General features: G+C 60.8%; 5 protein-coding genes across 5 annotated transcripts in view; 1 reads left to right on the forward strand and 4 right to left on the reverse strand.

Annotated features, from left to right (window-relative positions):
• The window catches only part of KMT2A (lysine methyltransferase 2A), a 41,116-nt gene extending 37,610 nt beyond the window's left edge, over positions 1–3,506 (reverse strand). Inside the window, exon 1 of the mRNA XM_061478090.1 lies at positions 3,032–3,506. Within this exon, the coding sequence (XP_061334074.1) occupies positions 3,032–3,505 (474 nt within the window). The 5' untranslated portion in view covers position 3,506. The remainder of the gene's footprint in view (positions 1–3,031) is intronic.
• Positions 3,507–5,494: 1,988 nt separating this feature from the next.
• On the reverse strand, positions 5,495–6,532 carry ATP5MG (ATP synthase membrane subunit g). The gene is made up of 3 exons (XM_061478011.1): positions 6,415–6,532; positions 6,168–6,328; positions 5,495–5,679 (listed from the first exon to the last, which is right to left on the reverse strand). Exons 1-3 carry the CDS (start codon positions 6,467–6,469, stop codon positions 5,581–5,583), a joined length of 315 nt encoding a protein of 104 aa, XP_061333995.1. The 5' UTR covers positions 6,470–6,532; the 3' UTR covers positions 5,495–5,580.
• Positions 6,533–6,735: 203 nt separating this feature from the next.
• The window catches only part of UBE4A (ubiquitination factor E4A), a 130,795-nt gene continuing 113,797 nt past the window's right edge, over positions 6,736–23,733 (reverse strand). Inside the window, exons 2-20 of the mRNA XM_061478111.1 lie at positions 15,470–15,624; positions 15,212–15,388; positions 14,921–15,033; positions 14,502–14,654; positions 14,218–14,377; positions 13,905–14,107; positions 13,496–13,687; positions 13,023–13,356; positions 12,671–12,797; positions 11,539–11,846; positions 10,882–11,014; positions 9,761–9,948; positions 9,343–9,443; positions 9,128–9,241; positions 8,629–8,803; positions 8,368–8,548; positions 7,856–8,003; positions 7,462–7,619; positions 6,736–7,338 (exon numbers count right to left, since the gene is read on the reverse strand). Of these exons, the coding sequence (XP_061334095.1) occupies positions 7,200–7,338; positions 7,462–7,619; positions 7,856–8,003; positions 8,368–8,548; positions 8,629–8,803; positions 9,128–9,241; positions 9,343–9,443; positions 9,761–9,948; positions 10,882–11,014; positions 11,539–11,846; positions 12,671–12,797; positions 13,023–13,356; positions 13,496–13,687; positions 13,905–14,107; positions 14,218–14,377; positions 14,502–14,654; positions 14,921–15,033; positions 15,212–15,388; positions 15,470–15,596 (3,231 nt within the window). The 5' untranslated portion in view covers positions 15,597–15,624 and the 3' untranslated portion in view covers positions 6,736–7,199. The remainder of the gene's footprint in view (positions 7,339–7,461; positions 7,620–7,855; positions 8,004–8,367; positions 8,549–8,628; positions 8,804–9,127; positions 9,242–9,342; positions 9,444–9,760; positions 9,949–10,881; positions 11,015–11,538; positions 11,847–12,670; positions 12,798–13,022; positions 13,357–13,495; positions 13,688–13,904; positions 14,108–14,217; positions 14,378–14,501; positions 14,655–14,920; positions 15,034–15,211; positions 15,389–15,469; positions 15,625–23,733) is intronic.
• LOC133282049 (G protein-activated inward rectifier potassium channel 4-like) lies at positions 17,900–20,615 on the reverse strand. Its single transcript, XM_061478046.1, has 4 exons — positions 20,509–20,615; positions 19,670–19,888; positions 18,371–19,562; positions 17,900–18,228 (listed from the first exon to the last, which is right to left on the reverse strand). The coding sequence occupies exons 2-4, from the start codon at positions 19,841–19,843 to the stop codon at positions 17,900–17,902; spliced, it is 1,695 nt and encodes a 564-aa protein (XP_061334030.1). The 5' UTR covers positions 19,844–19,888; positions 20,509–20,615.
• On the forward strand, positions 21,610–22,711 carry CLDN25 (claudin 25). Its single transcript, XM_061478038.1, has one exon. The coding sequence runs from the start codon at positions 21,679–21,681 to the stop codon at positions 22,405–22,407; it is 729 nt and encodes a 242-aa protein (XP_061334022.1). The 5' UTR covers positions 21,610–21,678; the 3' UTR covers positions 22,408–22,711.

The raw sequence follows: 23,733 nt of genomic DNA on the forward strand, positions 1-23,733 counted from the left end.
ACACACACCTCGTAAAACATTACAAGCTGTGTATAATTGCAGCAGCAGCGCTACTACAGACACTGTCACTGCCACCACGTTCCGCTGCAAACCTCAAGTCCCTGCAGCTCTCAAGCCTATGCAGATTTATGGAGTAAACTGTCAACATGCATCCAACATGCTCAGCTTTTATGTCCCAAAGCTTCAATTAAAGTTGGGAGGCGGGAAGGGAGCTCTCAACTGACAGGCACAGAAGATATCTAACAGTGATGCACAAGCTGCTTCTATACCAAATATTGATGTAATAAACCAAGAAAGCACAGCCAAATGTCCCCTGTTGGGAAGTGCCACTCACATCAAGCCGAAAGGGTGACACGCAGTGCAAATGCCACCATGTTCAACCACTTACAGCTCTACTGTGCTAAAAGGCCACCACCTCCCACCCCAACTCCTGCTGTGCCAAAGTCAGGTATCGTACTGTCGCTCCCTTAAAGCAAGCTGGTTTCAGGATAAGTCAGTGACACACAGAGCTGCAGCGGCGGCCAGGGGTTCCTACAGTGTCACCCAAAACACCCCAGGAGTATGCGGGGCCACCCCACAATTTGGGTACCTTTACATCAGAAACAAAGTCTGCTCCATCCCACAACACAACTGAGGAGACAAGATGAGGATCAAGTGTAACAGGTAGTTAGTTACACAAGTGATCCCTCAGCCCCACGGAGAACGGTGCAAGCACCAAAGGACTGATGAGCCCTGGTCAGCAGGGTCTTCTGGAAGCCCCTTTCTGGAAGAACATCTCCACCCAAAGCAGGGTACCACACAGCACCAGAACTTCACCATTTCAACACCAATGCTCAGCTGCCCCTGCCCCTAAGGGGAGCATGGGGGGCATCCACGTGTGCTGGAACTCTTTCTGCATCCTCCACACTCATCCCACAGGAGGGAAGAGCTCATCCTACTGCTTCTGGTGGCCAGCAGCAGCACTGCCATCTTCACTATGACTATAAAACATGCAGTCATGCTCAGGAGAATGAGGTCCTTCAGTGCAAAACTGCTCCATTTCTCCCAAGAAAAGAAATCAGCTTGGTGAACTAACTGAACCTGAATGTGCCCCCGAGGACGCCAGAACACTGTGCAAACTTGGGGTGAGGGAAAGGTCTGGGGTCTTCCCCTTCAACCCCTGCTCCTGAGAGCCCAGGTGAAGCTCAATCTGCTGACACCAAGCCACAAAGACATGAGCATAACTTTCCACTGTATGTCATGTTATTAGACAGAAGACTTTAGCAGCTAACTAGAAAAGCAATGCAAGAAATAAGCTTCTTCAGATACAAGAGACCTTGTCTCCATCAGCTGCTGGCACCATGAACATACTGATGCTATTTTAAAGCAAGGATGCCCCAGAGGCCAAACTCACATAGACCTTCTGAGAATGTTTTAGAGGGATTCCGAGATGCAAAAAACCTGCTTTAAGGCAACTGGAATTAGAGTAAAACCCAAGCAACCAGTGTCACCTCAGAGAAAAGCAAGAAAAAAGCAGCTCGCCTGCCCCCAACCCCTTGCAACGTGTTACCTCTGTGGTTGGGTTGGTTGGCGGATTTCAGTCATTTCTGCCATTGAACCAGCGCTGGAGATGCATTGACTACTTTTAAGCAGCCCTGGTAAATTCCACTGCACCCAGTCTACTGCAGACAGAGACTGTACAAGTGCCCTAAACCGCAGCCCTTCCGACCCGGGCTCTGGGTAACAGGCCTGGGGAGGGCAGCTCCAGGTGACACCTGCAGTGGTGGGCACAAAGGTGACGAGTGCTCCAGGACCAGTCCTGGGCATGCAAAGCCAACCCAGTACTGCAGCCTGAACCCTGCAGCCCGGAGTGACTCCAGCTCAGCCGCGGGTGAGCAACTCTAGTGCACAGCGCTCAACAGCGTGCACCCAAACCAGGCTGAGAGGCACAGAGACCTCTATTTTTAATAAATAAAGTTCATTTAACAAACTCTGATATGGCCAGCGAGGGAGAAACCGAGGAAGTGCTCCTGAAACCAGCAAAACATCAACAAAGATAGGCTCTCCCACTCTGCAGCTGACAACCTGCCTGAGAAGAACAGATAGACCTGGCCTTGAACAAACCAACACAGCTCCTGCCACAAAGGCCCTGGGAATTTTCGTGCTGGCGCAAGGACGCAGCTAACAAGTGATGCAAAGCGAGGGCTGGGGGAAAGCAGTGCTGCAGCTCGTAGTAAGCAACACACCCCCATCATGTCTTCCCTGTGCTGTCAGTGGGTGGGCTGTTGTCAGACTCCTGCTCTGGCTGCCTTCGAAAGGCTCGGACAAAAATTAAAATGAAGATGAAGGCAGGAAAAGGAGCAACTACGGGAAAAAAAAAGGAAAGCCGCAGCCGGCGCTCCGGCTGGCCGCGGCCGATGACTGCCCCGGGCTCCGCCGCACCGGGCCGCGAAGGGGAGGATGCCCGCGGTCCCCCCGCGCCGCCTCCCGCGGGGGAAGGCCGCGTTTCCCCGCAGAGCAGCCTCCGCAACCGGGAGAGACGCGCGCCCGGCCCCGCATAGCCACCCCCCGGCCCCGTCCTACCTCCCGGGAGCGGGGAAGCGCGTCCGTCCCCGCGCGGGGGGCGCGGGAGAGGGAGGGAGAGAGCGGCGGGAGGAAGATAATGGAGGCGGCGGCGGGGAGGGCGCACCGGCGGCAAGTCGCGTGCGCGGGGAGGGACCGCGCGGCGCGGAGGCGGAGGGCGGCCGTGCCCCCCCCGTCACCCCCCCTGCCGCTCCCGCCCGCCGCGCCGGGCTCCCCCCGCGACCCCCTCCCCTCCCAGCCCGCGGGCAGGCGGCGGCGGCGGCGGCGGGGCGCGCCCTTTGTGCGGGGAGCGGGAGCGGCGGCGCGGGCCCCGCGGGCGCGGTAGGGGTAGGTGTGTCCGTGCGGCGCGGGCAGGGCTGTGCGGGCAGGGGGTGTGCCCGCGCCGCCGCCGCCGCGGAGCGGGGATGCTGCGGGCCGGGACCCGCGGGCCGCGCCGCGCCCTCCCCCCCGCCCCGCCGCCCCATCTCACCTCTCCGCTGCCCGCCTCGGCGCCGCAGGCCGCGCGGAACCGCCGCAGGTTGATGCCGATGGCGGCCGAGACCTGGAGCGCCGCGTCGAAGCCGGGTCCCACCCCGGCCGCGGGGCCCCCGGAGCCGCCGGAGCCCGGCGCTGCCCCGCCTCCCCCGCTTCCCGCCGCCCCGCCGGAGCACGGGCCGCCGCGCTCTCCCTCGCCCGCCGCCGCCGGCGCCGCCGCCGGCTCGGCGGGTCGCAGGCTCCGCACGGCCGGCACCCGCAGCCGGGACCCTCCCAGCCCCCGGCGGCCCCAGCCGCCGCTGCCGGGCCGGGCAGGGAAGCGCCACCGACCGCTGTGCGCCATCTTTACTGTGAGGCGACGAGCCAGAGAGCGGGGCCGGGCCGCGCCCCGCGCCCTGGATACCGCCTCTCCGGCCCTTAGAGCTGCTGCATAACAGCGGGCTTCATGCAGGTTGCGGGGCCCCGCCATCCCGCCGCCCGGGCGCCTGAGTAAGCCATTAGCGACGGATGCCAGCCCGGCATAACGCTGGGCGATATGCAGGGTCCCGGGCGCGAGCTCCTGCGCGGCCCCCCGTCCTGGATAGCTCAGCCTCCCGTCGCCTCAGCGCCTCATAGCTCGGAGGGCCATCCAGGCGCGGGGCCCCCCTCTGGAGGGCCCCGGAACGTGCTTGCTGCAGTACCGAGCAGCAAGCAGCCCGCATAACCGCGGCGGACATGCCGAGGGAGGGCGCGAGGAGCCGGTGCCCGGGGTCGCGCATACGGCATAGGCGGCCCCGCCACCCGCGTCCATAGCGCCGGGCCCGGCGTGGGGCGAGGGGCGCCGGCGGGAGGGCGCGGGGCGGACCCGCCCCTGGGCCCCGGACGGGGATCCCCGGTGGCAGCCACCCCAACGGCCGCGGGCGAGAGGCGGGAGCTGGAGCGCACCGAGCCCGGTTACAGAGCGCTCCGTCTGGGGAACGTGCGGTACCTGTGTCCGGCAGAGCGCAGCGGAGGCAGGCAGGGGCCGTTGCCCCACGGCGGAGGCCACCGGGCAGGGGGCTCTGCGGTGTGAGCAGCAAAGGAGAGCTCCTGCAGGCCACGGGCTTCAGAGGTGCCGCTTCTGCTCCTCTCAGACCGGGGTGCTCGGGGGCTTCCCACGCGGAGTTCAGGGAGGGAAATCCCAGTTGGACTGTGCCTGTCTCTCGAGGGAGCACGACCAGGCCTGGAGCGTGCCCGAGCTCTGCCCTGCTTTGCCAGTCTGGTTTAACCCAATCCTCCCAGTACAGGCAGTCTGAAGTACCCCCCACGGCGCAGCTCCCTTGCCAGTGCGTGTCCGTCCGCCCCAAGAACAGAGTGCACAGGTCAGAACAAGTCCCACAGGGTGGGCAGCCTTTGAGCAACATCAGGCACAGTCACTCCTTGGTCCAGAAACCTTCTGTGAGTCAAGATCATGCTTTAAATCCTTCCTGTCCATCTTGATCAAGAGCCACCTCCCTGTGCTGCGGGGCCTGGCAGTATCTTCCTGCTGGGCAATGGCTTTAGGAAGGGAGGAGTGAAGAGCTCCCAGTGAGGTGCCATTTTCAGGGCCATCCCTCAGTCTGGCAGGCTCAGGCAGGACATTTGGCTGCAGCCCTGGTTAGATTTGCACCAAGCATCACCTCCTCAGAGGGGAGAGAGAAATTCCAAAGTCCTGGGCAGCAAAGGGAGCAACAGGAGCACGCAGCGAGTCCCAGGTACCAACGAAGTTCTCCAGAGCTGCTGCCGCAACCGAAGTTATGGTCTCCTGGGTGGGCACAGGACACTGAGGCGGCAGACTCACCTATGGAAGCGGGTGGGTTCCTCTGCATTTGGTTTCCCCATCACTTGTGAGCCACCGTCACTGTGTCAGGAGCCTTTATTTTCAACCAGAAAAGCTTTGCCACTGATGCCCTGCCAGTCACCCAACACACAAGTGCTGTGAACTCACCTGGGCCGCCCACCAGCACTTCACAGGGCCTCTTGCTGGGGTGAAGCACTCAGGATGTCAGCTCTGTGGTGGGGAGGAGAGGAATCACCCTGCCACTAGCACAACAGCTGTGCCCGAGGCATCAGGGGCAATCAGGGCAGCCAGGCTGGGGCCTGTGGATGCACCAGTGAGTTGAGCACACAGCCCTGAGAACAGCACCAGCAAGAAGCAGCCCTGGCTAGAAACCATCTCCCAGGACCATAAAATGAGGCAAGTCCTACCCTGGCAGAACTCCTGGCCCGCAAGTACTTCTCCTGCATATGAGTTTCTGGAAACATGTGAGTGAGCAGGCGCTACACTGGGGTTTGTACACAGGAGCTGGCTGAGAACACGCAGCCCTGGGGGCTCCTGGGCAGCTTGTGCTGGTGCTAGGACGATGGGTATGGTCAAGCTCAGCTTACCCTGGAAGACTCCTGCTCCACAGAGCCAGTCTCCACAACCAGAGCCCCAGTCACCACAAAGGATCAGGACAGCTCAACACCGGTTCTGGCTTTATTGTCACCCACCCTGACATAGACTGGGGACATGGCCCCGAGGACGGTGTTACTGAGGATGAGCCTTCAGACGTTGTACCCGATAATGCCACGCTTGCCTATGATCTCTCCGATGTAAAACCACATCAGCACCTCTGTGGCCACCAGCCCGTTCCTCACCGCTTCCTGAAAGAAAAGAGAAAACCTGCTTCAACCCTCAGCTCCTTCAGCTTCTTGCGAGCAGCTCCCTCGGTTTCCATGGCACCAACAGAGCACATCAAGCCAGTGTGTCTTAGGAATTACTGCAGAATCCAGCCAGCAGGACCTCAGGAGGCTGCAGAACCTCCTCAGAGCAAAATAAATAGGATAAATGTAAGCGTGTATCTTGTATCATTTACATTTATCTTATAAATGCGGCTCTTTGGAAGCCGGCACCAACCGCCACACATCTTTGGAGGGTCAACCAGGTGGGGACAAAGCCCACTGCAGCACGCGTGACTCCTGCGGGCCCTGTCTCACGCTGCGTGGATGGGCTGATACACACGGGAGGGGGAGGAGGAGGAGGCAGCGGCTTGACCCGTGGGCTCAGAGCCCAGCAGGAGCCACAGGGACGCTGTGGAGCGATGCCGGGGCCCTCCCCGGTGCTGTGCCCCCAGCTCCCGCCCCGCCGTTACCCTGACGGTGAGCTGCGCCAGGCGGCCGGTCTGGAAGCCCCTGATCAAGGCTTTCATGCTGTCAACGGCGCGGGGGATCTCGGCGGGGGTCGGCGGGGCCAGCTCCACCTTGGCGTAGTACCAGAACGTGGCCAGGCGCGGCTTCGAGTACGCCACGGCGGCTGCGGCAGAGGGGAGAACACGCGTTTACCCAGCGGCTCGCGGCCCCCCCGATTCCCGCTCCCCCGTCCCCGTTCCCGGTGCTCACCGCTGAGGAGCTGCGGCCCGCGGGTGCTGAGGGCCTGCACCACCTTCTGCGCCATGTTGCTGCCCGGCCCAATGTCACCCCGCCGCGCCCGCGCCCACCCAGGCCCCCGCAGCCGCGGCTGCCCTTCGCGCCGCCTGACCCTGCCTCTCCAATCAGGCACCTGCGAGGGCAGCCCGCAAAGCCCCCGGGCCACGTGCGCGGGGCGGAGCGCGCCGCCGCGGGAGCCGCGAGTTCGAGACCCGAGGGTGCCGCTCCCGCCCCAGTCCGAGGCTGTCCTACAGCGAGGGCCGCCCCGCCGCTGCCAGACTCCAGCACCAGCTCTAAGATCATCTCCACCTTTAATTTCCAGCACCCCTCTGGCCCCAGCAGACATCAGGAAAACGAACGAGCATGTACAAGTTAGCACAACCGCCCCACATCTGACCCTGGGGACGGCGGCGCCTTCACACTGAGCCTATGGGCGTAGAAGGAATGGAACAGGGGGAAGGTTTTGGCGTGGCTGGGAAAGAACAAATGGGAGAGGGCCGGGGCCCCAGGACACACAGAGAGGCTGTGCTCTTCCCTACGCAGAGGCTCAAAGCTGTAGTGCAGTGGAAAGTCTTAGTATTAAACAGTAAGTCTCGAAAGGAAGAGACAGAACAAGGGAAGAAAGGGAAGGTCCAAGGATCGATGCCGACGTGGTACATCCTCAGTCAAGGTGGCAACTTGCTCTGGAGCTCCAGCCACTGCCCCACGAGGCATTTATCTGGCCGGTGATTGTAGGTCTAGGGCCAAGATCCCTGTTTTCAGTTCAGCGTATCCTCCAGCTCCTCCTTCTGCTTCTTCCTCTCTGCAAGCCACCGCTGGATCTTCTCTTTAAGCTCTCTGTTTGGTCTGATCTGGTCCATGGTGAGGGGGCTCCGGTTGAAAGGGTCTGTCTGATCACTGAAAGACAAAGCACGGAGGGGATCATTTGGACAGTCCCAGTGCTAGAAATAAAATGAGGAGCAGGAGAGGCCAGGAGGAGGCAGGAGACAAGTGAGACAGGCCTCCAAAAGCGCCGCTTACCTGAGGAGGTGCCGGGCTATAGTCGAGCGGTCCACGGTGACACGGGATGAGGGCAGGATCACGGGGTCAGACATCAGTGTGCTCATGATGGGGTCTAGAAACTCGTCACAGGCATCTGCGTACGTCTCCTCCTCCTGCTGCTGCCGGTCTGCAAGAGACTGGGCGGCACGTGGAGCCTTCAGCCACTGGGGCTTCTGGTTCTTTAACCTGGTTCTTTGCTCCTAGCCCACAGCTAAAGCGTTTACTGGTGGGTGCTGCCCCATGGGAGCCTCAGACAAAGCCCCGTTCCCAGAAATCCCTCCCCACAGCAAGACACAGGGATACACAGGCAGAACAACCACATCAGCAACCAGTCCCTCCTTTTCTGTGTGCCTAAATTCAGTGGGGTTCTCACCTTGATCCTCTCGGCCAGGTTGCTGAAGGACACGATCATGTTCCCAGGCTTGTTGATCTTCTTCAGGACCCGGACGGTCTGGGCGAAGAGCGTTGGCGAGTAGGAGCGGCCGTCCTTGGGCACCGTGGCACAGAAGTTTTCCTCATCCCTGGGCCGCAGGTGGAAAGAGAGCAAAGGTTTAAGAATCCACGTGTATCAGGCTGCAAAACGCAGCCCCCAGGACAGCAGCACTACTCCAGCAGAGAACTCAAGGCTAGAAAAAAGCCTGACTGCAATGAAGTGCTTCCCCCAGACCCTTTCCAGAGTGACCCAAGGTATGAACGTAACCATGATAAGTGTTTAGCTTCCAGCCATGCCACCTGGGCTGCGTCTGACTCCCTGGCATCATTGAGTTAAGACTGTTACAGAAGAGCACAGCATCCTGCCAAAAAGCCCACCAAGGGCCTCTGCTAGCCACAGTGTTCTCAGGATGTCTCCTGCCACCCCATGGACCAGCTCTCCCCATCACATACCCAAGGTTCAGGTAGATGGTGCAGATGTCAGACACGAGTTGCTGTGGCTTGAAGTCAAACTCACTGAAATCCTTCACTTTCAAAGCTCCCATTTTCGGCCCAACCAGGTGTTGCAGGAAGTAGTTGAGCATGGAGATGATGCGCTCCGCAAGGAACGGATGCACAAACAGGGACTTAATTTCTGGAACAGAAAGCAGCAGTTCCCTGAGCTCCAGAGCCACCCGGGCCCCAGCTCCCAGCAGGGGTTTTTGCTCTCCCTACCGGAGGTGAGGAAGGCCAGCGTGCCTATGGTTTCGTTGGACATGATGTTGTGGAAGCGTGCCAGCTGACCAAACATCTGCAGGCTGGACTCCTTCTCGCGACGAGCCTCCGGGGACAGGCTGTCCCACTCGCCACGGTCCTTCTCGATCTGCTGAACTTTGATCTTACTGAGGTACTGCAAAGACAGGGCAGGGAAGCAGCTGGGAGGACAGGCTGGCAAACAGGCAGTGGTGGCAAAGCCAGCCCTGTCCCGCACTGGGCCGGCACCAGAGGAACACCTCATAAACCCAAAGGAGAACACCCTGGAGACAAAGGGCCTTTGTCAGGATCACACCTGCAGCATGGCCGAGGGGATTTGATATTCAAAACCCCCAGAGGTTGTTTAAAGCCTGTCTGCATCCAGATAAGCAGCAGGGAAACTTCCCTGTGACTCTCCCAGCATGCTTCATGCTGGATCTGATGAAGTCCCTGAGCTCCTCTTCGGGATGCTCAGCCCTACCTGTATGGCTTCATCCAGTAGGAAAATGGCATCGTTCATGAGCAAGTTGAGGAAGCGCAAGAAGAGAGGGGGGTTCATTGCCTCCAGGTTCTCTGAGGCATAATCAGCCAGAGCCTGGAAGGAAGAAGCACGTGTTGAGCGCTTTGGGAGAGCCCAGGCCGGCACGCTCCCTAGGGAACTGCACAAACACACTTCCCAATGTCCTCCCGCCTCACCTTTATGCTCTGCCGGTAGGAATCCGTGCCCCACATGTACCTCAGGATGGGGTACATGGGGCGGCGGTAGTTAAACTTCTGCTCGAACTGGTGTGGATCACCTATGCACAGGTAAAGAAACATCTTTCCACGCAGCACTGGGCACAGGCACAGTACAACTGACCCCACTCTAGAAGGCGATGGGCAAGGACCCAATGCTACAGCATTGCAAAGCTGAAAAGCTTGAGCCCTGGAGGTCATCCTCTCTGGGTACATAGCTCTGCACAAACCAGAAGTTTGGGAATACCAATGTTGTGCTGGAATGTTGCAGGCCTGACGCAACCGAGCAGCTTAAAGCCAGAACAGATCCGTTTCAAACCCTGGGGACGCTCCCCCTGCAGCTGCCGCAGAGGGAAGAGCTCTCCCCTCTGGTGCTCACCCGTAAACTCGATATCCACAAAGACTCTGATGAGCGCCTCGGCCAAGTGGGCGGCGTTCTGGTACGAGCAGAACACGCGCTTGCGGTGGAACACGCTCGAGACGAGGGGGTTCTGCGCCTGGTCCAGGTGAGGCATCACAGCTTCCAGCACTTCTGCCAGCTTGGCTCGCAGGTGGGGGTTCTTCATCCTGCAAAAGAGCAAACCCAGCGCATCAGGAGGGTGCGGGATCAGGGAATGCTCCATCCCTGCAGGAGTGCCACCTTGCTGTGGACTGCCTGTAAAGCTAATGCTGGTGTTCAGAGCTTACTCGCTATACCGGAGCCACGGGCACAGGCACGCACTCAATACCACAGTTAAACCAGGCAGGGAGGACAGACGGTGTGGGAATGGCAAAGCTGTTGCTTCCATCCCTCCCACAACAGCTTTCTGGCAGTGGGAACAGCTCACAGCCCACACTGACTTGTTTGCTCCCTAGCAAACTTCTCGTTCATTCCGCAAATCCAAAGCATTTCACCTCCTGCCCAGTGCAAATCACCGAGCTGAGGGTACAGTTCTTGTCTGCCACACACATGGAGCAGAAGCCAAACCCACTGCCCAAGGCAGGAAGTGCCACAGCCTCCCTCTGCCAGGGCCAGCGGGGGGAGCAGGAGGAGCTGCCAACCAAGTGAAGCCTCCAGCACCCTGCTGTGTTTACACACGAGAATAAACAAAGGAGAGCAGAAATGCAGTGTCTGCGGCGGTGTTGTACCGGGAGGATCGATACCACTGCTCAGTCCTGCTCAGCTCCCACAGGAGCCTCCACAGAGATACTCCAAACAGATCAATCCCAGTGCCTTCCTCTAACAAGGACCAAAGGGGCTCCAGCTGACGAGGCTCCGGTGGAATATGACCAAACAGGTATTTAGACACTGAATCCCATCTACACCTCCTGTAACACCTGGGTCCTTCAGGCTGGGTCACATTCCCTGTACCTCCTACAGGCAGGACTGAGCTTTTCCAAAGGGATGAACCCACTCATGGCTGCATAAACCAAGCCCCAGTGCCTCTCCTGCAGCCTCCCCTCCTAGTCCCCCTTGAGAGCTCTGCCAGCACACAGGGCTCGCACCGTGGCTGTACGTACCTCTCCACGTCACCCATGAACACAGTGACAAAGTGAAGGATGTGCTCCAGGGAATCCGCAGATGTCTCCAAGATGTCATCAGCAAAACGCCGCAGGAAAATGAAGAAGTCACCCAAATTATCAGCAAAGAATTCTGCAAACAGAGACTGTGCATGAGTGCATGAGCTCTTCTCACCCTTCTCAGCCTCCCATCCACTCTCCCCTCATCACCCCCATTCTGGTTAAAGCTTTGGGACCTAACTGACTGTGTCGGAACACGCCAGACATGAGGGAAACCCAGCCCGATCCACACGGGATTCACTCCATCACAGGACCCGGCAGCTGTCTGCCCATCGTACGCAGTTACACACATCTCGAGACAACAGAGGACAAAAGGAGGACTTTGCACATGGAGAGAACAGTAAATTGAGAAGGTATTTAGTGGAAGTTTGCAGCACCATGCCCTGCTAGGGTCAGCCCTCCCAGTGCTCATCTGCATGGCACCAGGATCACAGCCTGTTAAGTGACCTCGGAGGTCCCAGCTGCCTTCAGAGCTTCTGACAAGTTGCAGCCGACATTCCCTACACATCCCAGCACCTTCTTTCCAAAGGCAGAATGTCCATTAAGCACCTCAGTGAGGCCCTGTGCAGGGTGAGCAGCACAGCACGAGGGTCTCACCTGGTACATAGGCCAAGGCGCTGTCCTGCACCGCGGGCAGAGGGAAGGTGAGCTCCAGCGGCTCCGTCCCACGGTTCCCCACAGCCAACTGCACCAGCAGAACTGCCATGGACACCTGCAGGTTCAGGCAGTTCTGCAGCATCTGCGGCTCCGTCACGGCCGTCTTGGTGGACAGATAGATGGTCATGAGGCGCTCAAACTGCTCCCTGAGGCTGTCGGCAGCAGGGCTGGAGCTCTGCTGAGCTTCTCGCCACGCTACTTGCAGGCGGTGAAGGCTTTGGTTTATCTTTACCATCTGGTCGTGCAACCTACCCGAAAACAAGGCGAGGAGGTGAGAGAAGACTGCAGACTGCCAGAGAACAGCGTGGGCTTTATCCTGCTCTGCCAGTCCACTCAAACCCTTTCCTGGGGATAACCTCTTTGGGACACCAGCAATAGGAAGCCTTTAGGGAAAGGCAAGCAGGGGCCTGGGGGATCCCAGAGCCTGCTGAGGAACTGCAGTGGTCTGTGGAGTGGTCTGGACAACCCCGCTGTGGTGCATGGTCAGGGATCCAGCACCATGCAGAGTGACACAGGCAGTTTCCCAGCAACAAGCCACTTGTGGAACTTTTCCATTGAGTTCTATATTTAGAGAATCAACCAGAAGGGGACAGTGCTGGGATCAGAGGTGACCTCAGTGTATCCAGGCAACCATTTGCAGAAGGAAGCTGAAAGAAAGTGTGCTACAGCGTCCAGAGAAACCCTTTCCTAGAAGTGGACAGCAGGAACCTCTCTCTGCTTCCCATGCAGTCTGGTTTGGGCAGCTCGAAGGGGCAGGAGCTCTAATGCAGAGGCTTTCTAGGGCAGAAGTGAGATGCCTGCAGCCTGTTCCCCGAGGAAAGGGGGAAGCGAGTGGCCCACGGCACCTAGCATTTGGCTGTCAGGTTTCTATAAGCAGTGTGGCACCTGATGGACTGTCAGCACTGCCTGTGAGCACCAGCAAATGGAATTCCTTCCAAATTCAGTTAGCCTGAGGCCAAAACTTCAGTGCTTGGTACTCAGCAGTTCAAGCTGCCGGCTCTGCATTCTGACTATTCACTGACAGCTTAGCACAGGGGTGGGAACAGCACTGGGGGTATCTGCGAGCACCCACCTGTGAAACCCCAAGTGAAGGGTGTACTGTGTGAGGACCAGGTTTTCTGTTACCAGGTTGTAGCTGTTGGCAAACTCAGGCTCCTGCTCACTCACAGCGGGTATCAGACACGTTTCCTTTTCCAGACCTGTAATGAAAAGTGTCTCTGAGTCAAGAGCTCAAGAGTGCCCCTGCTGAAGACACAGAATGGCTGGTGATGCCAGGCAGCCTGTTCTCTGTGCTCAGTTGTCCCCTTGCTCCTCCCCAGTCTTCTCCCTTTACCCACACACGAGGGGAGGGCACTACTGGGAGCAGCAGGGACCCGAGGACATTCCCCTCGTCTTTCTCTTGCTCCCCCAAGGTCTGGGCACACCTTTCATGTGTACGTTTTTACTCCTCCTCTCCTCTTCGTTCAGCTCCTTCAGGGCACAGTAGGTAGGGTTGAAGGTCAGGAGCCTGGCAGATTTGGGTTTGCAGAAGGGCTGGCACAGCTTCAGGAGGGCAGCTCCCAGATTGAGGAAGAAGGCATCCGAGGCATACATCTGGAAGAAGATCTCTGGCATCTGGTTTGCCCAGATCTTGGTGCGTCCTGCGTTGGCATGGAGGCAGTTTCCCAGCCAGGAGAGGATCCTGTGCTTTGTCTCTGGGGACAGCTGCAACAGGTTCTTCAGCATCTGGTAGATCTTCTCATGGAACTGGGCCATAAACTGTTGCAGGAACAGAACGTGTTTGAGGGATTATGAAGGAGCCAGGGGTGGAACTCAAGCCCTGATACCACATCTTTAACTCTGAGGCACCAAGAGGCCACTCAAACACACTGGGAAGCACTGTCGTGCTTCAGCTCACCTGATGGATGTTGGACTCCTGCACTTTGATCTCCTGCGGGCTGGATCGGGATGGGTTCAGGAAGTAGCCATGGTTCTCCACGACACCGGGGGTCTTCAGCAGGCAGGAGATGTTTAAGATGGTGCCTAGCAAAGTCTTCTGGTACATCTGTCCATTGCTGGGATCCTTGGGCTGGATGTAGCCTGCAAAAACCTGGGGGACATGGCAGGGCATGCTGACAGCTGTGTAAAATCCCAGTGAAATGAAAACAAACACAAACTGACAGCTTTGGGCAGGCAAAAGGAAGGGAGGAGAGGGGTAAAAGAGCACACACAGGATGTTGTTACACTGAAGTGCTGTTTGACCTCCCCAGATTATGTCCTACAAACATGCTGCTGAGGGGAGTTCCTGACCAGGCTGAGGCAACCACCTTTGCTATGTCCTTCTGCTTGGTGAAGTAGAGGAGCACGTCGAGGTATGTGTAGAGCAGGATCTGGCAGAGGTCCAGGTCCTTGATTCTGCCCAGCAGGATGTCAAACACGGGAACCATCACCTCCCCGAACGTCCGCACCTCCTCGTCCATTGTCAAGGCCTCTATGACCTCCTCCAGAAACTCGGTCATGTCTTCAAACTCTGGCAGGGAAGCAAGAATCACAGTGTGCTACAGGTGCTGCAGCCTAAACGCTGCCTTCCCTTTTAGGACCAGGGGCAGCCCAGGCTCTGCTCCACTCAGCTGGACTTACGGGCCCCTCTCAGCGCCTCCAGCATCAGGTCCACCAGCTGCTCGTACACGTTCTGGTTGATGTAAATCTCTGGGGTGAGGAGCACAGTGCGAGTATTTGACACGGTCAGGTTCCGGCAGCGCACGGCAAAGGGCAGCAGGTTTTCTGGGACCTTGGTTATCTGCACAAGGAGACAGAGCTGGGACCCTGGCATCTGCTTCTGGCCTCTAAAAGCTCAGCTCAGTCACCTCAGCCCAGAACGCTGAGTGACAAAGCCACCCTCCTCCTCTGAAGCCCCTGCCTACCTCTTCTCTTGCCCTCTGGAAACACGCATAGAGGTAGCGTAGGATCTGCCTCTCCCCGGCGTCCCGGTCGGCAGAGAGGTTCTGTGTGCTGTTGGAGGTCATGTGAATCAGGTGGCTTCCAGGCTCCTGCAGCAGCAAGCGGGCGAACAGGGCCTGGGCAGAGGTAGGTGGGAAGTGAGGACAAGGAGACAACTCTTCCGGGAAACAGCCTCCTGGCACCCGCTTGTTTATGCTCGGAAAAGCTCGCTCCATCCCTCCCTTAGCCCTAACAGAGCGCTAAGCTGAGAGCTCCACCAGAGCCTCCACTCTCCTCAGAGCAGCAGCAGACAGGCTGCATCTGGGATGTGCCACAAGGAAACAAACACAGTTCCTAGTGCCACAGCAGTAGAAGACCAGAAGCCCGGGGCAGGCAGCCCTACCTGCTCCACGTTGTCCATGTCCAGCCAGTCCTGGGCGTCCAGGTCCGCAGCCATTTCTTCCAGGTAGACGCAGCGTGCTGGGATCCCATTCCCACTCTTCATGCTGGGGTCACCTGAGAGAGACACGGAGGGACCCGTTTCACCCAGAGGGACACAGACTGTGCTGGGGGGCAGTAGAACCTGAAGGCAAAGTGATGTTCCCCTCCCAGCTCCCCCCTCTCTGCCCTTCACAGTGTAGCTCCCCGGCTCGGAACCACCCCTCAGGTGCTGGGGAACGGCTCCCGCGCTCACTGTTGTCGAGGGTGATGAGGAAGATCCTCTGGATCATGTGGTTGATGTTGAGCTGCTCGCACAGCTCCCGCTGCGAGCGGAACGAGCGGCTGATCTCGGCCACCGAGTAGTCGCAGTCGTCCAGGCTCTCGGAGACGCTGTTGTCGGAGTCATCCTGGCTGACCGAGGTCTCATCGCCTGCGAGCAGCGGGGCAAGGAAGGCGCTCAGCGCCCCGGTGGGGACAGCACCCCTCTGGCCGCCGGCCCCGCGCCCCGGACCTGTCAGCTGCCGCAGCTGCTGCTGCTGCTTATGGACGGCGGCGAAGTGCTTCGCGGCGGCGACGGAGCCGAAGAGGGCGGCGAAGGGGTTGCTGGAGATGCTGTTGTTGTTCTCCTGGTCGGTCATCTCCCGTCAGCGCCGCGCCATGCGGGGGGGCCGGGCTGCGGGGAGAGCCGCTGGCAGCGCGAGGGGGCCCCGGCAGCGAGGCCGGGACCCAAGGGCCGCAGCGGAGCCGCCGCGAGGCCGAGGCCGGGGCTGGAGCCGGGGCCGGGGCCGGGGCCGGGGCCGGGGCCGGGGCCGGGGCCGGAGCCGGGGCCGGAGCCGGAGCCGGAGCCGGGACCGGGGCTCCGGGGCTCCGGGGCTCCGAGCCCGCAGCGCTCACTCACCTCCGCCGCCGCCAGACAGCACTGCGCGTCACCGCGTCGCGCTACGACTGACGTCACCACGATGCGCCAGAAGAGGGGCGGTGCTATTGAGGAGCGGCTGGAGTGGCGCACGGAGGGTGGCGGCGGGAGGCACTGCCCCCTGGCGGCGTGGAGGGCCGATGACACGGAGCGGGGGGACCCGGACCCGCGGCTCCTCCGGTAACGGAGCGAGCTTGGGGCTGCGGGACGCGAGCCTCTGCGGAGGAACAGAGATCGCAGCGGCTATTGGTGCAGCCAGGGTCATTTGCATATTAATGATGTCTACTTAACGTGCAAATTAAGCCTTTAGACGCCATCAATATGCATAGCGGTCCTTTGGTTATCTGATCGCCTGTTTGCAGCGCATAAAGAGGGTAAAAAAGACACCATGGTCTTAGGTATAGGCTTTGCTGTTTGAAAGGATGTGGGCTTGAGATAGAGCCGCAATGTGTGTGCGTGCGTGTGCGCGTGCGTGTGTGTGTGTGTGTGCGTGCGTGTGTGTGTGCGCGTGCATGTGTGTGTGCATGAGTGTGTGCGTGCGTGTGTGCGTGCCTGTGTGTCTTTGTGTGTGTGTGTCTGCGTGTGTGTGCATGTGTCTGCGTGTGTGTGCGCGTGTGTGTGCGTGCGTGTGTGCGTGTGTGTGCGTGTGTGCGTGTGTGCGCACGTATGTGTCTGTGTGTGTGCATGCGTGTGTGTGCGTGCGTGTGTGTGCACGTATGTGTGCACGCGTGTGTGTCTGTGTGTGCGTGTGTGTGCATGCGTGTGCGTGCGTGTGTGCGTGTGTGTGCACGTATGTGTGCGCGTGTGCGCGTGTATGTGTCTGTGCGCGCGTGTGTATGTGTACGTGTGGGCACGTGGGTGTGTGCGTGTATGCGCGCATGTGTGTGCACATGTGTGTGTGTGCACATATGTGTGAGCGTGTGTGTGCGTGTGTGTGTCTGTGTGTGCGTGTGTGCACGTGTGTGTGCGCGTGTGTGCGCGTGTGCGTGTATGCATGTGTGTGCACGCATGTGTGTGTGTGTGCGTGTGCATGTGTGTGCGCATGGGTGTGCGTGTGTGTGTCCGTGCAGCAGCTTCACTGCACTGATTCAGCACAGACTGGGTTGGGTTGAAGGGACCTTAAAGCTCATCCAGTTCCAACCCCTGCCACGGGCAGTGACCCCTTCCACTGGAGCAGCTTGCTCCAAGCCCCTGTGTCCAACCTGGCCTTGAGCACTGCCAGGGATGGGGCAGCCACAGCTTCTCTGGGCACCCTGTGCCAGCGCCTCAGCACCCTCACAGGGAAGAGCTTCTGCCTAAGAGCTCATCTCAGTCTCCCCTCTGGCAGGTTAAAGCCATTCCCCTTGGCCTATCCCTACCCAAAGCCCCTCTCCAGGTTTCCTGTAGCCCCTTTGGGCACTGGAGCTGCTCTGAGGTTGCTGCCCCCAAAGCTGGATGCAGGACTGGGGTGTGTGTGTGGGGGTGTGTGTATGGAGGCTCCCTCAGCAGAGCAGAGCTCCAGCCTGTGTCTGTGGTGGGGATTGCCCTGAACCAGGCACAGGACCCTCCAGGTGCAGGACCCCATGAGGGTTGCACAGGCCCACCCCATTAACTGATGAACTCCATTGATTTCAGCCCATCGGGCTGTGCCCCAGCCTCGCCCCCCCCCCCCAGCTGTGACAGTTCCATGATGGGGATGAGGGCCTGGAGGGTACCGTGGGAGGGGGGTGCTGTGGGGCAATGTCCGGGTCCATGGGGCAATGATGGGGTTCTGGAGCCCCGTGTGGGGTCTCATCCTGTGCATGGTCACACACTGCGGGTGTGACCAGCCCCACCAACACAGCACACACCCAGAGCTCATTTATTGGTGGGTAGGGTTTAATGTGGAGATGTCCATCACCTGTCCATCACCTGTCCATCACTGGTCCATCACCCATTCATCACCAGTCCATCACCCCTCCATCACCCGCTGTCCTGCTTTGTGCCCCAGGGGCGAGGGTGGGCTATGGATGGCACTGTCGGTGCTGGGCACCCACCGGGCATGGCTCAGGCACTGCCCCCCTTCTCCAGCAGCTCGTCCTGGCTCCCGGGGATGCTCAGCCCTGGCAGAGCACCCTCCGCGGGCCCCGGCAGGGCGCAGGGCTGCAGGAGGTGGTCCCAGTAGAGGCTGAGTGTGGAGTGCTCCTGCTGCTCCAGCTCCTTCAGCTCGTGCAGCTCCTTGGCGCTGGCCGCCGGTGTCTGCACCTCAAAGGTCATCTCGAAGCGGCTGTAGTCCACCCGGAAGGCACCTTTCTCCAGGGACATGCAGGGCTCGAAGCGGTACCCCCAGAGGATCTCATCCTCCGTGTACGAGGTGCGGGCTTGGCACGTCATCCCTAGGGTGAGGCAACACCTCAGTGCCAGGGTGCCCCAACGAGCCGCCCACTGCCCCATGAGGGGTCTCCAGCCCTGGGTCACCCACTGCCAGGGGGATGCCAACCCCAAGCCCAGGTTTCCTCCCTGACCCCACAGACCCACCTGTGGCTTCCACGATGCCCTCGAGGATGATGATAATCTCAAACTGCTCGCGGCGCAGCGACTCGGCCGACATGTCCCAGAAGGGGCTGCGGTGGTTGATGACGTGGCAGATGATCTGCGGCTCCACCAAGAACAGGCGGTCCTCACCCGTGTCATAGCCCAGGTTCAGCTCCGACTGCTCCAGGGGGATGAACTCTCCCTCAGACGTCTGCCGGGACTTGATGAGCTTGGCCCGGATCTTGGCGTCCACCATGTGGCTGTCCCGCAGGTCCCCGACACGGAACATGAGGCAGAGCTGCTCGTCCCGCCGGGAGATGACGCAGTTCTTGCTGAAGATGAGGGTCTGGGCGCGCTTCTTGGGCCGGGAGATCTTGACGAACATGCAGCCCACCATGAGGGCGTCGATCATGGAGCCCACGATGGACTGTGCCATCAGCAGGATGACGCCCTCAGCGCAGTTGGCAGTCACCATCCGGGAGCCATAGCCGATGGTGCGCTGGCTTTCCACCGAGAAGAGCAAGGCGGACACGAAGCCGTCGATGTTCTCAATGCACGCTGGCCACTCGGGATCGCCCCGGTGCCCGACGTCACCCCGCACCCAGGCGTCAAGGAAGTAGATGGTGCCAAACGCCACCCAGGTGACGATGTAGCACATCATGAAGACGAAGAGGAACCAGCGGTACTTGAGGTCCACGATGGTGGTGAAGATGTCCGAGAGGAACCGCTTCTTCTCCTGGATATTTCCCAGGTTCACCTGGCACTTGCCCACCTTCGTCACATAGCGCTGCCGCTGCCGCTTCCCAGCCTGGAGCACGGGGCCATCCTCCTCCAGCAGCCTGCGGCGCCGGCCCGGCAGCCCCTCGGCGGTGGGCACGGTGGTGGCGGCACCGCTGCGGGCTGGGGTCCTGCCGCGCACCGAGCTGGGGATGTTGGCCACGCTCAGGGCGTGCAGCGGGCACCAGTGGGCACCGCTCTCCTGCGCGGCGGCTGGTGGGCAGCAGGGCAGGTCACCGGGATGATGTGGGGCGGCCACGCTGCCGTGGCTCCGCAGAAGGAACGGCTCACTGGGGGTGATGCTGCTGTGGCGGGGTGGGGATGGGTAGTTTGGCATCAGGACGCTTCTCTTGGCAGTGGCGGCCGCTTGCGGGCAGCTGTCCTCTGGTAGAGCACTGGGGGCAGCCGGGGGATCAGGCTGCAAGGGGGGAAAGGAGCCCATTGGTGAGCAATGACCTCGGGCAGCACTGCGGTGGCATCCTGCCCGGAGGATGCCCCAGAGCCCCAGTGCAATCCGATCCATACCTTCTGGGGGAAGGTGCCATAGCGGCTGGTGTCGGTGGGTGGCCGCGGCAGGTAGGCCAGCATGTGCTTGGCTGTGGGGGTCTGTGCCGCGGGGATGGAGTTGCTGCGGCCGCGGGGCTCCTCGAGTGCTGGCCGGCCGCTGCCAATGCTGTTGTGGGTGCAGGGGAACACCATGGTGGGGCTGGGGCCGGGGCTCAGCCCCGGGCTGGGCACAGGGTCCTGCTATGGAGCACAGAAAGCAGAGGGTTATTGTGGACATGGAAGGTGCCTCTCCAAGGGGCAGGGTCTGCTGTGGCTGCCCTTGCCCGGCAGCGTATGTGCCAGCCATGGAGCAGTGCCGGGGTGGCCACGGGCTGGCAGCAGGTGGCTAAGCCCATTAGGGGCTGTAATTGCATTGCAGAGGCCGACAAGGAGGCGCCCGCCTCCGCGGGGAGCAGCCCCGGCAGTGGGCAAGGTCCGGGAGAGCACCCACAGCCAAGCTCCATGGGTGCCCCGCACCCTGCCTGTACTTGCCAGCTCTCTGATGAGCTGCAAGCAGGGGCAGGAGGAAGGGCAGCCCATGGTGGAGACACAGACCCCACTGCTGCGCTCCCCAGGACAGGCTGAGTCCAGCCGGGTCCCCACGGGGGTTGCGATGGGAGGTCACGTTCCTGGCACACAACCTGGAGAGCAGCGAGCCGCAGGGATGAGCCGCACGGACACGCTGCCTCCTCCCAGCATCCCCTCGCCTCTGCCGAGCAGCAGGCCCAGTGTCCTCATCGCGGCGATGGAGGACGTCAGCCTCCGGATGCACCTCCTGCCCCCAGCCCTGCGCAGACCCCTGGGTGAGGGGCACCCACCTCGTGTCCATGCGGGGTGGCCGCCGCGCCGGCAGACCCTGATCTCGGGTGGTGGCTCCCGCTCTGCCCTGGCAGCCACCGGGCATCTTCCCACCGGTTGAGGATGGGAATCCTCTGCCGTGGCCAGTGGGAGGGAAGCACTGGGAGCTCGGCGGCGGCTGCCAATCCCGCTCCAGCAGCAGAAGGTGGCCCGTTAATCTGTCTCAACGACAGGCACAATTACCTTGAGACGATTTAATCAGAAGGAGCAGGCGCCCCAAAGCCAGGCGGATGGAGCAGGAGGGGTTTCCCAGTGGATTTCCCTGCTCTCAGGATGATGCTTCCCTTCCGCTCTTGGGGATGGGATGGTCAGCAAGGGCTGGAAAACATCCCCCCTCTCCTGAGTGGTCCATGCTTCCCCACCCCCTCCTTTTGGGAGCCCCTTGAGAAGTCCCGCCCCGGTGCTCACTGGGGCTGGACCCTGGCACCAGCAGGACTTGGTAATTTCCAGGATGGGCCTCAGTATCCCGTTGATAAGAAAGACGGCAGATGATGGAGGATTAGTCACTAATCTCCCGGAGAAGATGAATCTGCCGCGGGACCCCAGGGACGGACATGGAGGGGGCGGGTGGGAGCTGAAGTTGGGATTTTCCTGGCGGTGCTGCCCATCCTTTCCCCATCCACGTTTCGGGCACCTTCTCCCAGGGCAGCACTCCCCCACATCTGGCACCAGGTGCCATGTCCCTGGTGGGGGTCAGGGTGCAGGACTGGGCCGTCGGTGCCCATCTGCGAGCAGCGGGCAAAGCCTCCCCCTCCCTGCGTCCTCAGCGCAGCTCTCGGAGGCTCCTTTTCGGATTAATTTAACGAGCGAGTGAGGGTCGATGCCTCTGACAGGAGCCTGGCGCCGGCTCTCTGCTGCCCGCATCCCACCTCGGGGCCCCTCCCGGAGCTGCGCTGCCCCGAGGCTCCGTCCCTGCCAAGGCTCCGGGTGGCCGCGGGTTTGCGCGCCTTGGCTCAACCCTCCCGGCCCGGCGCGGCACCACGGCGGGACGAGCCCGGCTTCGCCTGCGGAGCGCGGGGAAGCCGAGGGCGGCTGGAAGATGACGGTGGCCACACCCCGGCGGCGGAGGAACAGGCTTGAATCGGCCGCCCCGGGCTGCAGACGCGGCCGGCGCTGCTCCACAAGCGTTAATGCCCAGGGCCGCCGCTCAGGGCGGCTTCACCCGGCCCGGCGCGCACTCAGCGGCCGGCGGGAGCATGGCCGGGAGCTGGCGGGCGAAGGCGCAGGCGGGGGGGATGCTGCTGGCGCTGCTCGGGTGGGTCTCCTCCTGTGTCACCACCTTCGTGCCGCTCTGGAAGAGCCTCAACCTGGACCTGAACGAGCTGGAGGTGTGGACCATGGGGCTCTGGCAGGTCTGCATCGCCCGCGAGGAGGGGGTGGTCGAGTGCCGGGCCCACGGCTCCTTCCTGGCGCTGTCCCCAGAGCTGCGCGTCTCCCGCCTCCTGATGTGCCTCTCCAACGGGCTGGGGCTGCTGGGGGCCCTCCTGGCCGCGCCGGGGCTGGAGGGATGGACCCCCTGCGAGGACAAGCCCCGGCTAAAGCGGCGGCTCCTGCTCGCCGGCGGAGCGACGTTCGGCACGGCCGGGATGGCCACGCTGGCTCCGGTGTCCTGGGTCGCCTACAACACCGTCCTCGACTTCTGGGACAGCACCGTCCCCGACATCGTGCCCCGCTGGGAGTTCGGGGAGGCCACGTTCCTGGGCTGGTTCGCCGGAGCCTTCCTCGCTGCCGGCGGGCTCCTCCTCGCCTGCAGCGCCCGCACCACGAGGGCCTCGACGCCGCCGGTCCCCGCCTGCCACCAGCAGCCCCCCGCCGCGGGCCATCACCCCCTCCCCAAGCCCGCAGACCTGGTCATTTAGGGGCTCCGGCTGGCTCTGGAGGTGATCTACTGACTGCTGTGGCCGGGCTTTCCCTCCCTCTGCGCACCTGCTTTGCGTTTCCTTTCCAAAGGAGCAAGGGCATCGAGCAGGCAGCAAGGCAGGGGCAGAGCAGCAGCAGTGACACCGGAGCAGAGCCACTTGTGGCTGAGGCAGCAGTAGCACCCCTTGCTAGACCCCCGTTGCCAAGTCCGTTGTGGTCAATTGCTACGCTCCGGAGTAGCATCTCACTCCGTGCGTGTCTGTATCACTGTGATGTACCCACAATAAATTATCACAGTTGCCAGCAGCGTGTTTCTGTGCTCTGAGCATAGGGCTGCATCTTGCATGAGGCACAGCACGAGTGTGGATGGAGGATGGGAGCTGCAAGGGGCAGTGCTGTTTGGTCTGTCCAGAAAAGACTTGGGGGTGGGCGTTGAAGAGGGAAAGGTGGAAAACAAGGGGAGAGGGAAAACAAGAGATGAGGTGGTACCAGAGACGGCTCCTGCTGCAGAGCAGGACACCAGTGGCTGCATCCCCTGCAGTAGCCTCGTCTTCTCAGGGCTAAGACATAAAGCTCTCAGTGTGCCACAGACCCTCTGTAGGAAGCTCCTCAGCTGCATCCATTACCTGTGCAAAGAGCTGAGAGGGTGTTTGGTGGGTCCCCTAAACTGTTTCTTCCACCTTTTCCTGATCCAGCTGTAAAACTAAAGCCTGCTCGCACGCCCCTGGGCGACCAGCAGCATGGACCATCAGCCTGGACTAACACCCGGCATCCCGACAGCGGCCAGCCCCCTGCTACAGCACTGGTTAAAACCCGAGTTCACTGCTGGCTTAATCCCTGCAGCTCAGCTCCGCAGGCGCGTGACTGCTCCAAAGGAAGCCCCCGACTGACACCGGCATTCCTGTGGGAAGCAAAGTCCTCTCTCCTACACCAGGTCCCTTTCGAAACCCGCACTTTGTTCAGAGAGGAGAGAAAGGAGCCAGAGGAGAGGGATCATCCCCTGGTGATACTCATGCTGCCTGGGCCTGGGGCTGGCCGGCAAGCCAAGGGTGGGAGAGGCGGGTGCCTGAGGAAGAGCAAGGGATCAAGGGAGGAAGAACAAGAGATGGGAGCGTGCTGTGCAAAGACCTGCACACCCCATGGCTCCAGCTCAACCCAAGCGTCGTGACTTGCCAGGCACTGACCTGTGCTCCTGGGAAGCCTTTGCTGCTTTGTGTTTTAAAGCAGGCTTCGGGTACGTGAACATTTCACTTCCTGCAGCACCACAGAGAACGGGGCAAAGCCATTATCTTGGGAGGGTCGGAAGAACCAGATTCTCTCCCCAG

This window comes from Pezoporus flaviventris, unplaced genomic scaffold, assembly GCF_033815535.1.
Source record: "Pezoporus flaviventris isolate CSIRO_AGI_PZ_B2104156 unplaced genomic scaffold, CSIRO_AGI_Pfla_v1 ptg000113l, whole genome shotgun sequence".
NCBI lineage: Eukaryota > Metazoa > Chordata > Aves > Psittaciformes > Psittacidae > Pezoporus > Pezoporus flaviventris.